Source organism: Bos taurus, unplaced genomic scaffold, assembly GCF_002263795.3.
Source record: "Bos taurus isolate L1 Dominette 01449 registration number 42190680 breed Hereford unplaced genomic scaffold, ARS-UCD2.0 Super-Scaffold_1723_ScbfJmS_2085, whole genome shotgun sequence".
In the NCBI taxonomy this organism is placed as follows: domain Eukaryota; kingdom Metazoa; phylum Chordata; class Mammalia; order Artiodactyla; family Bovidae; genus Bos; species Bos taurus.
The window spans coordinates 5,474,962-5,489,586 of record NW_020192292.1 but is presented as its reverse complement, the minus strand read 5'-3'; the positions used below and the strand labels follow the sequence as shown (position 1 = coordinate 5,489,586).

Here is a 14,625-nt window from a genome sequence, read left to right as displayed (position 1 = left end):
ACATATTAATAACAATGTTCAAAACTGGGGAAGAAATGGAATAGTGACTAAACAGTAGAAAGTAAAGAAATTCAAATACTGGCAAACAATAGCTATTAGGACACACTAGAGATTCGTTTTTAAAAACAATTACACATCTTTTTGGTCCTCCATGTAGGACAATTAATTTTATTCACCATGCGTACACCATAGAACATTGTGAAAAGACATTTTAAAACAATGTTGTATTTTACCTAACATGACATTTTAGGAATCCTTTCACATTACTGAGGGATATTCTATCTTTATTTTTCACTGAGAAGGCTCATAGGAAATACAGTCTCAAAACTGTAAGAAGTATTTGTTTAGTTCCACTTAACAACAGTAAACCTTCTGCAGTCAATCTTGTCCATGTATCACTGTAACTTGTATGGACAGAAACAGCTAAAAGCATAGATTCTACTGCTATATCTAGCCCTCCCAGTCAGGGAGCCTACCTATTTCTAGTACTTCCTTTTTAATGGCTTTGCTACATCTGACCCAAAAAAGTAAGTAAAGAAAGAAATGCTTCATGTAATTACCTTCAACAGTAACTGGTATTTAGTGATACGTTGCACTGGTTTCAGTAAATAGGAATCCAGACCAAGTCTGTGTTTCAATTTTCTTTGACATTCCTGTCATTAAAATAGAATTATTAATAAGTTTAAATTAAGACATTTGCCTATGAAAATGCCAAATGTTCACTGATTAGACCCAATGCATGGATGTTTCTTACATCTCAAGGAAAATTTACCAGAAAGATCGCTGTCCTATATGGTATGGAAATTTTAAGAGGCAGTATATCTGGAAAACTACAGTGAACATTATTTCAAGGATTGGAGAGAGAGAAAATCCCCAAATTTCAAAGACAAAAAAAAATTATGTATAAATTCACAATCATGTGGAATGCTTAAAAAGTCAGAAAGCAATGAATGATCCTAGGTTAACATGACCAGAAAGTTCTTCAGAGTATCCAAGAAAATTAACAAAAGGCTCAGTTCCACATGACAAGACCCAGAAAAGAAATAGGTTGCACTGAATATAAATCAGACTGGGTATGAGAAGAGTTTCCTAAATGTCACAAGAAAAATATAGCCTTTATCAACTAGTGCTATATTTCATCTGATTACTGGCTTGCTGCCACTATAAATATAGGAGTCATGACTCTGGGTCCTGGGAACATTGTAGAGTCCATATTTAGGGCAAAATGAAGCTATTTGGGATGAAATGTGCATATAGGAAGTGCAGAACACAAAGGGAATGGGAGAGGATATACCTATGTAAGATCCAGGACCCTCCTCTATATATGGGTAAAATTCAATACATCTAATTCAATTATCAATTTATGGTTAAAAATGGTGAACTGATACATGTATTTGGCTCTTCTCACTCATGAAATACAACTAACACGATGGAAACATTTTTACAAGGCAAAACCTAAAGTTACAAGCTGAGAGAAGGGAAAACATCTACAAAATTTGGAAACTGGCAAAGGGCAACCCCAAGGAATAACTCAATTTATGTTCAAGAACACCTTTCCCCCTCCTCCAAGAATGCCTTCCTCCTCTGAAAGTTGGAGATGAAGGTGGGGTTTAAGAAAAAGATGGTTGTATAAGAAGTAATTTTAAATGCTTGTTTAAGGGGTGGTCCTAAGATGGCAGAGGAATAGGACAGATAGACCAGTTTCTCGAACACAAATTCATCAACAAAACATTTGAACGCTGAGCAAATTCCACAAAACAACTTCTGAATGCTGGCAGAGGACATTCAGATCAGATCAGATCAGATCAGTCGCTCAGTCATGTCTGACTCTTTGCAACCCATGAATCACAGCACGCCAGGCCTCCCTGTCCATCACCAACTCCCGGAGTTCACTCAGACTCATGTCCATCGAGTCAGTGACGCCATCCAGCCACCTCATCCTCTGTCGTCCCCTTCTCCTCTTGCCCCCAATCCCTCCCAGCATCAGAGTCTTTTCCAATGAGTCAACTCTTCGCATGAGGTGGCCAAAGTACTGGAATTTCAGCTTTAGCATCATTCCTTCCAAAGAAATCCCAGGGCTGATCTCCTTTAGAATGGACTGGTTGGATCTCCTTGCAGTCCAAGGGACTCTCGAGAGTCTTCTCCAACACCACAGTTCAAAAGCATCAATTCTTCGGCGCTCAGCCTTCTTCACAGTCCAACTCTCACATCCAGGAAAAACCATAGCCTTGACTAGACGAACCTTTGTTGGCAAAGGACATTAGGCACCCAGAAAGGCAGCCCATTGTCTTCGAAAGGAGGTAGGGACAAAATATAAAAGATAGAAAGAGAGACAAAAGAGTTAGGACGGAGAATCCGTCCCAGGAAGGGAATCTTAAAAAAGAAAGAAGTTTCAAACACCAGGAAACACTCTCACCGGCAGGTCTATTGCGAGTCTTGGGATCTCAGAGGGCAACATAACTGGGGAAGGGAAAAGTAAATAATAAATAATCAAAACCCACAGATTACGTGGCTAACAGCAACTCCCAACAGAGAAGCAGCCCAGACGCTCGCAATCTGCCACTAGGGCAAGCGGGGCCTGGACAGGGAGGCACGGGCTGCACTGCTTAGGATAGAGGACCAGGCCTAAATGCCCCAAGGGCAATCTGAGGAAACTAATTTGAGATAGCAACCCAGACTGTGGGATAGCTATCCCACGAAAAGCCCTAACCTAAGACACTGCCAGGCCACTACAAGCAACAAAGGACTGAGCACAGCTAGCCAGCTTGGACCGGCCCATCCCCCACCGGAGACAGCAGGCAGGAGAGGGCAGCCAGCCAGAGCTGGAAGCGTGCAATCGCAGCCTGGGAGAGCATCCTCTACCAAACTGCAAGCAGCTTCGTTGCTAACCAAGACTTCTGGGATCTGGAGATTGACATCCCACCAGGAGGGTCGCAGCCAGAGATCAGCTCTCCAGAGAGAGACACCGGCACACCTGAGAAGGCACGCCCATTGTACACCCAGAAAACTGAGTGGAGGGACAGGGGAGGCAATAAGATGGCACCTCCAACTGGGGGTGGACTGCGCTGGGCAAGCACCTGGTCACCTGAGCTGCTCGGACCTGGGAAGGGCACAAAACGCAGGCCCAACCAAGTCTACACCTTTGTAGAGTACCCAAGAACCTGAACCTGAGTGGCTTAGACGGGGGAAGTGCATGGCAACCCAGGGCCCACATCAGACAGTTTCCAGCAGAGCAACCTAAGCCTGAGAAGTGTAGACTGGGAAAGCACACACATCTGTGAGTGGGGGCAAAACCCAGTGTCTGCTTGAACACTGTGAGCACTCCCCACAACACTCCAGTAAATATTTGTTTGCCAGTGTTTCCTCCCTCCCCACATCAAGACTGAATAAGTGAGCCTAAAAAAGGGACCACCACTGCCCACTTGTGTCAGGGTGGAAATGAGACACTGAAAAGACCAGCAAACAGAAAAAGCTAAAATCAACAGAGGGAACAGCTTTTGGGAAATGACAAGTGCAATAGATTAAAACCCTGTAGTTAGCAATGACTGCATAGGGAGGGATCTATAGATCTTGAGAGTATAAGCCAGATCAGGGAACTATCAGAAATGAACTGACCCCACACTGTCCACAACAACACCAGAGAAAGTCCTAGATATATTTTTTATTATCATTTTAAATTAATTTTTTTTTACTTTTACATCCTCTATTAATCCTTTATTTTCATTTTTATAACCTACTATTACTTTGTAAAAAAAAAGGACCCTATTTTTAAAGCAAAGTGAAGTGAAGTCACTCAGTCCGTGTCCGACTTTTTGCGGACCCCATGGACTGTAGCCTACCAGGACCTCAGTCCATGGAATTTTTCAGACAAGAGTACTGGAGCGGGTTGCCATTTCCTTCTCCAGGGGATCTTCCCCACCCAAGGGATCAAACCCGGTCACCTGCACTGCAGGCAGATGCTTTACAGTCTGTGCAACCAGGGAAGCAAACTTCATATATATATTTTATAATGTTTGTGAATTTGTTTTTTTTTTAAATATTGTATTTTTGAGAATCTAACCTCCACTCTAGAATTTTTAATCTTTCCTTTTTGGTATTTGTTATCAATTTGTACCTTTAAGAACTCAATCTTCATTACTTCATTTTTACTTGGAGTGAGATTACTGGCTTGATTGCTCTTCCCCCTTTTAACTCTCCTTTTTTCTCAACCAGGTCGCCTCTAATTCCTCCCTCCCCCTTTCTCTTCTCTATCCAACTCTGTGAATCTCTTTGTGTGTTCCGGGCTGTGGAGAACACTTAGGGAACTGATTACTGGCTAGATCTGTCTCCCTCCTTTTGATTCCCCCTTTTATCCTCCTGGCCACCTCTGTCTCCTTCCTCCCTCTTCTCTTCTCTCTGTAACTCCGTGAACATCTCTGAGTGGTCCAGACTGTGCAGAGCACATAGAGAAGTGATTACTGGCTAGCTTGCTCTCCTCCCCTTTTGATTCCCCCTCTTCTACTCCTGCTCACCTCTATCTCCCTCTTTCCTCTTCTCTTTTCCATGTAACTGTGTACCTCTCCGGGTGTCCCTCATTGTGGAGAAACTTTTCATTATTAACCTAGATGTTTTATTATCCAGTGTTGTAAAGATGGAGAACTCTTGAGGCTAACTGTAAGGAAAAGACTGAAAACCAGAAGCAGGAGGCTTAAGTCCAAATCCTGAGAACACCAGAGAACTCTGACTCCAGGGAACATTAATTGACAGGGAGCTCATCAAACCACCTCCATACCTACACTAAAACCAAGCACCACCCAAGGGCCAACAAGTTCCAGAGCAAGACATACCATGCACATTCTCCAGCAACACAGGAACACAGCCCTGAGCTTCAATATACAGGCTGCCCAAAGTTACTCCAAAACCAGACATCTCATAACTCATTACTGGACACTTCATTGCACTCCAGAGAGAAGAAATCCAGCTCCACCCACCAGAACACCGACACAAGCTCCCCTAACCAGGAAACCTTGACAAGCCACCAGTACAACCCACCCACAGGGAGAAAACTCCACAATAAAGAGAACTCTACAAACTGCCAGAATACAGAAAGGCCACCCCAAACTCAGCAATATAAACAACAGGAAAAGGCAGAGAAATACACAGCAGGCAAAGGAACAGGATAAATGCCCATCAAACCAAACGAAAGAGGAACAGATAGGGAATCTACCTGATAAAGAATTCTGAATAATGATAGTGAAAATGATCCAAAATCTTGAAAACAAAATGGAGTTACAGAGGAATAGCCTGGAGACAAGGACTGAGAAGATGCAAGAAATGTTTAACAAGGACCTAGAAGAAATAAAAAAGAGTCAATATATAATGAATAATGCAATAAATGAGGTCAAAAACACTCTGGATGGAACCAACAGTAGAATAATGGAGGCAGAAGATAGAATTAGTGAGGCAGAAGATAGAATGGTAGAAATAAATGAAGCAGAGAGGGAAAAAGAAAAAGAATTAAAAGAAATGAGGACAACCTCAGAGACCTCTGGGATAATGTTAAATGCCCCCAACATTCGAATCATAGGAGTCCCAGAAGAAGACAAAAAGAAAGACCATGAGAAAATACTTGAGGAGATAATAGTTGAAAACTTCCCTAAAATGGGGAAGGAAATAGTCACCCAGGTCCAAGAAACCCTGAGAGTCCCAAACAATGGGGACGGAAACAGTTACCCAAGTCCAAGAAACCCTGAGAGTCCCAAACAGGATAAATGCAAGGCAAAACACCCCAAGACACATATTAATCAAATTAACAAAGATCAAACACAAAAGAACAAATATTAAAAGCAGCAAGGAAAAACAACAAATAACACACAAGGGGATTCCCATAAGGATAACAGCTGATCTTTCAATAGAAACTCTTCAGGTCAGAAGGGAATGGTAGGACATACTTAAAGTGATGAAAGAGAAAAACCTACAACCCAGATTACTGTACCCAGCAAGGATCTTATTCAAATATGAAGGAGAAATCAAAAGTTTTACAGACAAGCAAAAGCTGAGAGAATTCAGCACCACCAAACCAGCTCTCCAACAAATGCTAAAGGATCTTCACTAGACAGGAAACACAGAAAGGGTGTATAAACTCGAACCCATGGCAATGGGATCATACTTATCAATAATTACCTTATGTAAATTGGTTGAATACCCCAACCAAATGACAAAGACTGGCTGAATGGATAAAAAAACAAGACCCCTATATCTGTTGTCTACAAGAGACCCACCTCAAAGCAAAGGACACATACAGACTGAAAGTGAAGGGCTAGAAAAAGATATTCCATGCAAATAGAGACCAAAAGAAAGCAGGAGTAGCAATAATCATATCAGATAAAATAGACTTTAAAAAAAAAGGCTGTGAAAAGAGACAAAGAAAGATGCTACATAGTGATCAAAGGATCAATCTAAGAAGAAGATAGAACAATTATAAAAATATATGCACCCAAAATAGGAACACTACAATATGTAAGGCAAATGCTAACAAGTATGAAAAGGGAAATTAACAATAACACAATAATAGTGGGAGACTTTAATACCCCACTCACACCTATGGATAGATCAACTAAACAGAAAATTAACAAGGAAACACAAACTTTAAATGATACAATAGACCAGTTAGACCTAATTGATATCTATAGGACATTTCACCCCAAAACAATGAATTTCACCTTTTTGTCAACTGCACATGGAAACTTCTCCAGGATAGATCACATCCTAGGCCATAAATCTAGCCTTGGTAAATTAAAAAAAAAAAAACAGAAATCATTCCAAGTATCTTTTCTGACCACAATGCAGTAAGATTAGATCTCAATTACAGGAGAAAAACTTAAAAATTCCAACCTATGGAGGGTAAACAACACGCGGCTGAATAACCAACAAATCACAGAAGAAATCAAAAAAGAAATCAAAATATGCATAGAAATGAGTGAAAATGAAAACACAACAACCCAAAACCTGTGGGACACTGTAAAAGCAGTGCTAAGGGGAAGATTCATAGCAATACAGGCTTACCTCAAGAAACAAGAGAAAAGTCAAATAAATAACTTAACTCTACACTAAGCAACTAGAAAAGGAAGAAATGAAGAACCCCAGGGTTAGTAGAAGGAAAGAAATCTTAAAAATTAGGGCAGAAATAAATGCAAAAGAAACAAAAGAGACCATAGCAAAAATCAACAAAGCCAAAAGCTGGTTCTTTGAGAAGATAAATAAAATTGAGAAACCATTAGCAAGACTCATAAAGAAACAAAAGAAGAAGAATCAAATCAACAAAATTAGAAATGAAAATGGAGAGATCACAACAGACAACATAGAAATACAAAGGATCATACAAGACTACTATCAGCAACTATATGCCAATAAAATGGACAACCTGGAAGAAATGGACAAATTCTTAGAAAAGTACAACTTTCCAAAACTGAACCAGGAAGAAATAGAAAATCTTAACAGACCCATCACAAGCACGGAAAGTGAAACTGTAATCAGAAATCTTCCAGCAAACAAAAGCCTAGGACCAGACGGCTTCACAGCTGAATTCGACCAAAAATTTAGAGAAGGGCTAACACCTATCCTACTCAAACTCTTCCAGAAAATTTCAGAGGAAGGTAAACTTCCAAACTCATTCTATGAGGCCACCATCACCCTAATACCAAAATCTGACAAAGATGCCATAAAATAAGAAAAGTATAGGCCAATATCACTGGTGAACATAAATGCAAAAATCCTTAACAAAATTCTAGCAAACAGAATCCAACAACATATTAAAAAGATCATACATCATGACCAAGTGGGCTTGATCCCAGGGATGCAAGGATTCTTCAATATCCACAAATCAATCAATGTAATACACCACATTAACAAACTGAAAGATAAAAACCATATGATTATCTCAATAGATGCAGAGAAAGCCTTTGACAAAATTCAACATCCATTTATCATAAAAACCCTCCAGAAAGCAGGAATAGAAGGAACATACCTCAGCATAATAAAAGCTATATATGACAAACCCACAGCAAACATCCTCAATGGCGAAAAACTGAAAGCATTTCCCCTAAAGTCAGGAACAAGACAAAGGTGCCCACTCTCACCGCTACTATTCAACATGGTTTTGGAAGTTTTGGCCACAGCAATCAGAGCAGAAAAAGAAATAAAAGGAATCCAGATTGGAAAAGAAGAAGTAAAACTCTCACTGTTTGCAGATGACATGATCCTCTACACAGAAAACCCTAAAGCCTCCACCAGAAAATTACTAGAGCTAATCAATGAATATAGTCAAGTTGCAGAATAAAAAATTGACACACAGAAATCCCTTGCATTCCTATACACTAATAATGAGAAAACAGAAAGAGAAATTAAGGAAACAATTCCATTCACCATTGCAACAAAAAGAATAAAATACTTTGGAATATATCTACCTAAAGAAACAAAATACCTATATATAAAACACTGGTGAAAGAAGTCAAAGAGGACACTAATAGATGGAGAAATATCCCATGTTCATGGATTCGAAGAATCAATATAGTGAAAATGAGTATACAACCCAAAGCAATCCATAGATTCAATGCAATCCCTATCAAGCTACTAACGGTATTTTTCACAGAGCTAGAACAAATAATTTCATAATTTGTATGGAAATGCAAAAAATCTCGAATAGCCAAAGCAATCTTGAGAAAGAAGAATGGACCTGGAGGAATCAACCTGCCTGACTTTAGGCTCTACTACAGAGCCACAGTCATCAAGACAGTATGGTACTGGCACAAAGACAGAAATATACATCGATAGAACAAAGTAGAAAGCCCAGAGATAAATCCACGCACCTATGGACACCTTATCTTTGACAAGTGAGGCAAGAATATACAATGGAGAAAAGACAATCTCTCTAACAACTGGTGTTGGGAAACCTGGAGAGCCACTTATAAAAGGATGAAACTAGAACACGTTCTAACACCATACACAAAAATAAACTCAAAATGGATAAAAGGTCTAAACATTAGACCAGAAACTATAAAACTCCTAGAGGAAAACATAGGCAAAACACTCTCCGACATAAACCACAGCACGATCCTCTAGGACCCACTTCCCAGAATATTGGAAATAAAAGTAAAACTAAACAAATGAGGCCTAATTAAAATTAAAAGCTTCTGCACAACAAAGGAAACTATAAGCAAGGTGAAAAGACAGCCTTCAGAATGGGAGAAAATAATAGGAAACAAAGCAATGGACAAGAATTAATTTCAAAAATATACAAGCAACTCCTGCAGCTCAATTCCAGAAAAATAAACGACCCAATCAAAAAATGGGCCAAAGAACTAAACAGACATTTCTCCAAAGAAGACATACAGATGGCTAACAAACACATGAAAAGATGCTCAACATCACTCATTATCAGAGAAATGCAAATCAAAACCACAATGAGGTACCATTTCATGCCAGTCAGAATGGCTGCTATCCAAAAGTCTACAAGCAATAAATGCTGGAGAGGGTGTGGAGAAAAGGGAACCCCCTTACACTGTTGGTGGGAATGCAAACTAGTACAGCCACTATGGAGAACAGTGTGGAGATTCCTTAAAAAACTGGAAATAGAACTGCCATACGACCCAGCAATCCCACTGCTGGGCATACACACTGAGGAAACCAGAATGGAAAGAGACACGTGTACCCCAGTGTTCATCGCAGCACTGTTTATAATAGCCAGGACATGGAAGCAACCTAGATGTCCATCAGCAGATGAATGGATAAGAAAGCTGTGCTACATATACACAATGGAGTATTACTCAGCCATTAAAAAGAATGCATTTGAATCAGTTCTAATGAGGTGGATGAAACTAGAGCCTATTAAACAGACTGAAGTAAGCCAGAAAGAAAAACACCAATACAGTATACTAACGCATATATATGGAATTTAGAAAGATGGTAACGATAACCCTGTATGTGAGATAGCAAAAGAGACACAGATGTATAGAACAGTCTTTTGAACTCTGTGGGAGAGGGCGAGGGTGGGATGATTTGGGAGAATGGCATTGAAACATGTATATTATCATATGTGAAATAGATTGCCAGTCCAGTTTCAGTGCATGATATAGGGTGTTTGGGGCTGGTGCACTGGGATGACCCAGAGAGATGGGATGGGGAAGGAGGTGGGAGGGGGTTTCAGGATAGGGAACACATGTACACCCGTGGCAGATTCATGTCAGTGTACGGCAAAACCACTGCAATATTGTAAAGTAATTAGCCTCCAATTAAAATAAATAAATTTATATTAAAAAAATAAAAAATACAAATATAAGAACATAAAGAAATAAAAATAAATGCTTGTTTAAGAAGTAATTAGATACAAACAATTGTTGGCGGGGATGTGGGGCAATTAGGTCCCTCATACACTGCTTGTAGGAATATAAAATGGTGCAGCAACTTTGGAAAACAATCTAATGGTTCTTCAAAAAGTTAAACAGAATTGACTTAGCAGTTTCATACCCAGGTTAATGGAAAAGAGAAAAGAAAATAATGTTCACACAAAAGCTTGTACACAAAAGGTGAAGTGAAGTGAAAGTCACTCAGTCGTGTCTGACTCTTTGTGACCCCATGGACTATACAGTCCATGGAATTCTCCAGGCCAGAATACTGGAGTGGGTAGCCTTTCCCTTCTCCAAGGGATCTCCCCAACCCAGGGAATGAACCCAGGTCTCCTGCATTGCACGTGGCTTCTTTACCAGCTGAGCCACAAGGGAAGCCCACACAAAAGGTAGAGACAACTCAAATGTCTATCAGGTGATGAATGGGTAAATAAAATGTGGAATATCCATACTATGGAATATTATTAGGCCATAACCAATGTGAAGACAACAGAAATTCTGCAGGGAGGCAAGAACAATGAAAGAAAGCTAAATTCTCATCTTCTTTCGTGGGAAGCAGCAATATAAGTATGATATTTGGAGATATGGAGGTAAATAATGAAAGAGATAGCTAAAAAAGCAGAAAGTAGTTGCCTCTAGGGAGTGGCAAATATGTTGGTATACATATATGTATATTTTGGGGAAGGTCAAACAGCACCTTTAAATATATATATAAAAGGCTTCCTCAGATGGTAAAGAACCTGCCTGCAATACAGGAGATCCAGGATTGATCCCTTGGTCAGGAAGATCCCCTGGAGAAGGGAATGGCTACCCACTCCAGTATTCTTGCCTGGAGAATCCCATGGACAGAGGAGTCTGCTGGGCTATACTCTATAACGTTGCACAGAGTCAGACATGACTGAGCGACTAACACACACACACACACACACACACACACACACACACACACACATATATATAACTTACTGAAAGCAGAAAATGAATTTATAAATAAGAAATATCCCAGTGTCTTCCACAGAGACTTTATCCAATACTTGAACAATTACTATACCTGGAAAAAGGCGCATTCTGAATACTTCTTCCAAATTGCCTCTGACCTGGGCTTATTCTGACAATACTTCGCATACATTTGAAAATCATCTTTCTGTGATAAAAAGAAAATGCAAATGTATTAGCGATTTGTGAATATGTCCTTTTCTTATCAAGAAAGGCTGAGCAAGAGTGAGTGTGGTCAAGCATCACAGGGAATGTGGCTTAAAGGGCCAGGTTAGAAGCCTTCTTTATATTCCAAGACCAGCATGCCCAGCAAACCGGGGAGAGGGACACATAATTATGCAAGCAATTTCATAACTTCCACTTATCAAGTTTGAGAGTTAGAGGGAAAAAAGCTTTCTCTGAATGAACTATGAAAACAGACTACTTTTTTGATTACTATGAGCTAACCAGGTACCAAGAGATACACTCTTTCTTTGCTCTCAGTTACTCCGTTCCCTAATGAATGAACTTAATAGTAACTCCCAAGGTCCTTGGGTCCCCATTGGACCATCATCATTGTACCAGAACCCTGTGCAGTATCTGCTCACCCTCTTCTCTCTCCCTGTTCATTTGACCCTCATCTAATGGGCTACCTCCTACTCAGTCATTAACACTCATCTCATGAGTCATCTCTTCTATACAGCCATCATTTATACCTCCAATCAATATCAGATGCACTTCTTCTTGGCTCCTATAAGACCCTTTGTACTACATTAATACAGCACAACTGACACTGGACACAGTGGAATCCCTCTTTTCCTATGTGAATAGTCTTGATATTCCACATTGTCTAGTTCAGTGCTTGGCTCAAACTAGGTACTTAATAGTTGATGACTGCTGAATGAATGAACAGATCAATAGGCATTTATTAAACTACTGGTTTCCAAGAACTCTGCTGACCTTACTAGAGATAGAAAAATATATAGGATATGGACCCTGCCTCAATCAGTTTTCCATCTAGTTGGAGAAAGAATTCATGAAATTCATGTGTAAACATGCGTAGTACATGTAAAATTCCCAATGAGTAGCACAGACATTAAGTACCATATAAGTTCAAAGGCAAGAGGAGCTGCTGTTGCTTAGGGAATTAGGGAAGAATTAGGGAAGAATCTGGCCATGGTTTCAGTTCAGTTCAGTTCAGTTCAGTCGCTCAGTCGTGTCCAACTCTTTGCAGCCCCATTAACTGCAGCACACCAGGCCTCCCTGTCCATCACCAACTCCTGGAGTTTACTCAGACTCATGTCCATTGAGTTGGTGATGCCATCCAACCATCTCATCCTCTGTCGTCCCCTTCTCCTCCTGCCTTCAATCTTTCCCAGCATCAGGGTCTTTTCAAATAAGTCAGCTCTTCTCATAAGGTGACCATGATTTAAATGCCTTTAAATGTTAGGATATATTGAGAAAGGTTCTGCCTTATCCTTACTATCTTCTCACTCCATAAACACTTCCTGAGATAAGATATCTCCTTGGACACTTTCAGTGATCACCTCTATCAAACTGACTCTCAAGTCAAAACAAAAGTGATCTTTCAGGAAGTGGAGGAGCTAGATAAGCAGAGAATATTGTGAGAGAAAACTCTAATGGAGGAGAGTGTGATTATAGAGCCTGGGAAGTCAATTATACTAAGCACACCCGTGGGACACAGAGACATGAGCCTCCTTGAAAGATATTGTAGAACAACAAGAACACACAGCTCCCTGTTTTGCAAAGTTCCTGTGATAGATGCCTTGGTGTCTGAAAGCCAAATATTTGATTTGAAGACTTCACATACATTAGAGGGGACTATCAGGGCATCTCTCAGGCTAGAAATTAACCAAGCCAAGAATGGTGTGCCAAGATGATTCCAACTCTTGCATCTTCATAGTCAGGATGGTCCCTGGACTCCTGGGATCACCCAGGGGTCAGAGGTCACAAGCTGAGCCACTGTAGCATTTGATGCCACAGAATACAATAGCCATTTGTATGCTCCAATACACCATTCCTGTAACAAAACTTGATTTAGCATTAAATACTTGCTGGAGTGATGTGTCGCCTGCAAAAATAAAAGGATATAAAAAATGATGCCTACCTTGTCTCCAAATCTAGAAAATGACATGCTATGTTGGTGGCCTATATATTTATATATTTTGAAATAATCATTGAACTAACCCTTTCCAGGAAACAAGATCCCACTCTTTCTGGAGCATCAACACAATTTTCCAGACTGCTCATGAAAATGCTGTAAAAATTTCAAAGAAAAAAATATGATTTTATGTGAAATATGCTATATTGGTCAACAACCATTTAAATAATAATCACAAAAAAAGAAAATTCAATTCAGCAATTACATACTTGTTATGGAATTCATATATTTCTGCCATGTTTCCAAAGAGAACATCCCTTTTACTTCTCAGGAGAGGTGGCATAAGAACAAACATCTCTGGATTATCCATCTCCGCTCTATAGCCCTACCCAAAATAAATATATTTATTCATTTAAAAAATAGTCACATCATCATTCGATTGGGCCACCAAAGATACAAGTACAGCAGAATGTATATGGGATTAGAGGGTAAAGTTGTTTGTAATTTTATTATTCATATCTTCTAGTTCCCCCAAGTTATCCACTATTATTATTATTTTCAATAGCAGGACAAGGAAGTTCAGGTTTTCTACTCAGTGGGTAGAAGAAAGGGACAACTTTTTGGCCTTTAGTGTAGCTAAAATGAAAGAAAATACAAACCAGGTATGAAAGATGATATTACAGGTCATTAACTTCTCCTTAAACATGGAATAAGTGTTTGAGTTTTGCCAGACCAAATTAATATTACTAATATGACATTTGTAACAAGTGAATGCTTTTCTCCATACTTAGGGCTTTATCTTATGATCTCTAAATAGCACCCTGGGAATAATTATAACAATCCACTGTATTCCTAACAGAACAGCTTATCTCTTCTGTAATGAATTCTGAAGCCACAATCCTCACTACAGAGGGAGAACCTGAATGCACACATTTAACAATCAAGGAAGGAGACAAAAAGCTAAGTTTGCACTTCCTAATGAATTCCAGAAAAAGAATGCATGTGAATCAGTTCTAATGAGGTAGATGAAGTTGGAGCCTATTATACACAGTGAAGTAAGTCAGAAAGAAAAACACCAATACAGTATGTTAACGCATATATATGGAATTTAGAAAGATGGTAACGATGACACTATATGCAAGGCAG

At 39.6% G+C, this 14,625-nt stretch overlaps 1 protein-coding gene across 1 annotated transcript in view; it reads right to left on the bottom strand.

The window, feature by feature from the left end:
• The window catches only part of LOC112445816 (proto-oncogene DBL-like), a 115,453-nt gene that overhangs the window by 18,122 nt on the left and 82,706 nt on the right, over window positions 1-14,625 (bottom strand). The window contains 4 exon segments of the mRNA XM_059884534.1: window positions 561-653; window positions 11,434-11,526; window positions 13,566-13,635; window positions 13,749-13,864. Of these exon segments, the coding sequence (XP_059740517.1) occupies window positions 561-653; window positions 11,434-11,526; window positions 13,566-13,635; window positions 13,749-13,864 (372 nt within the window).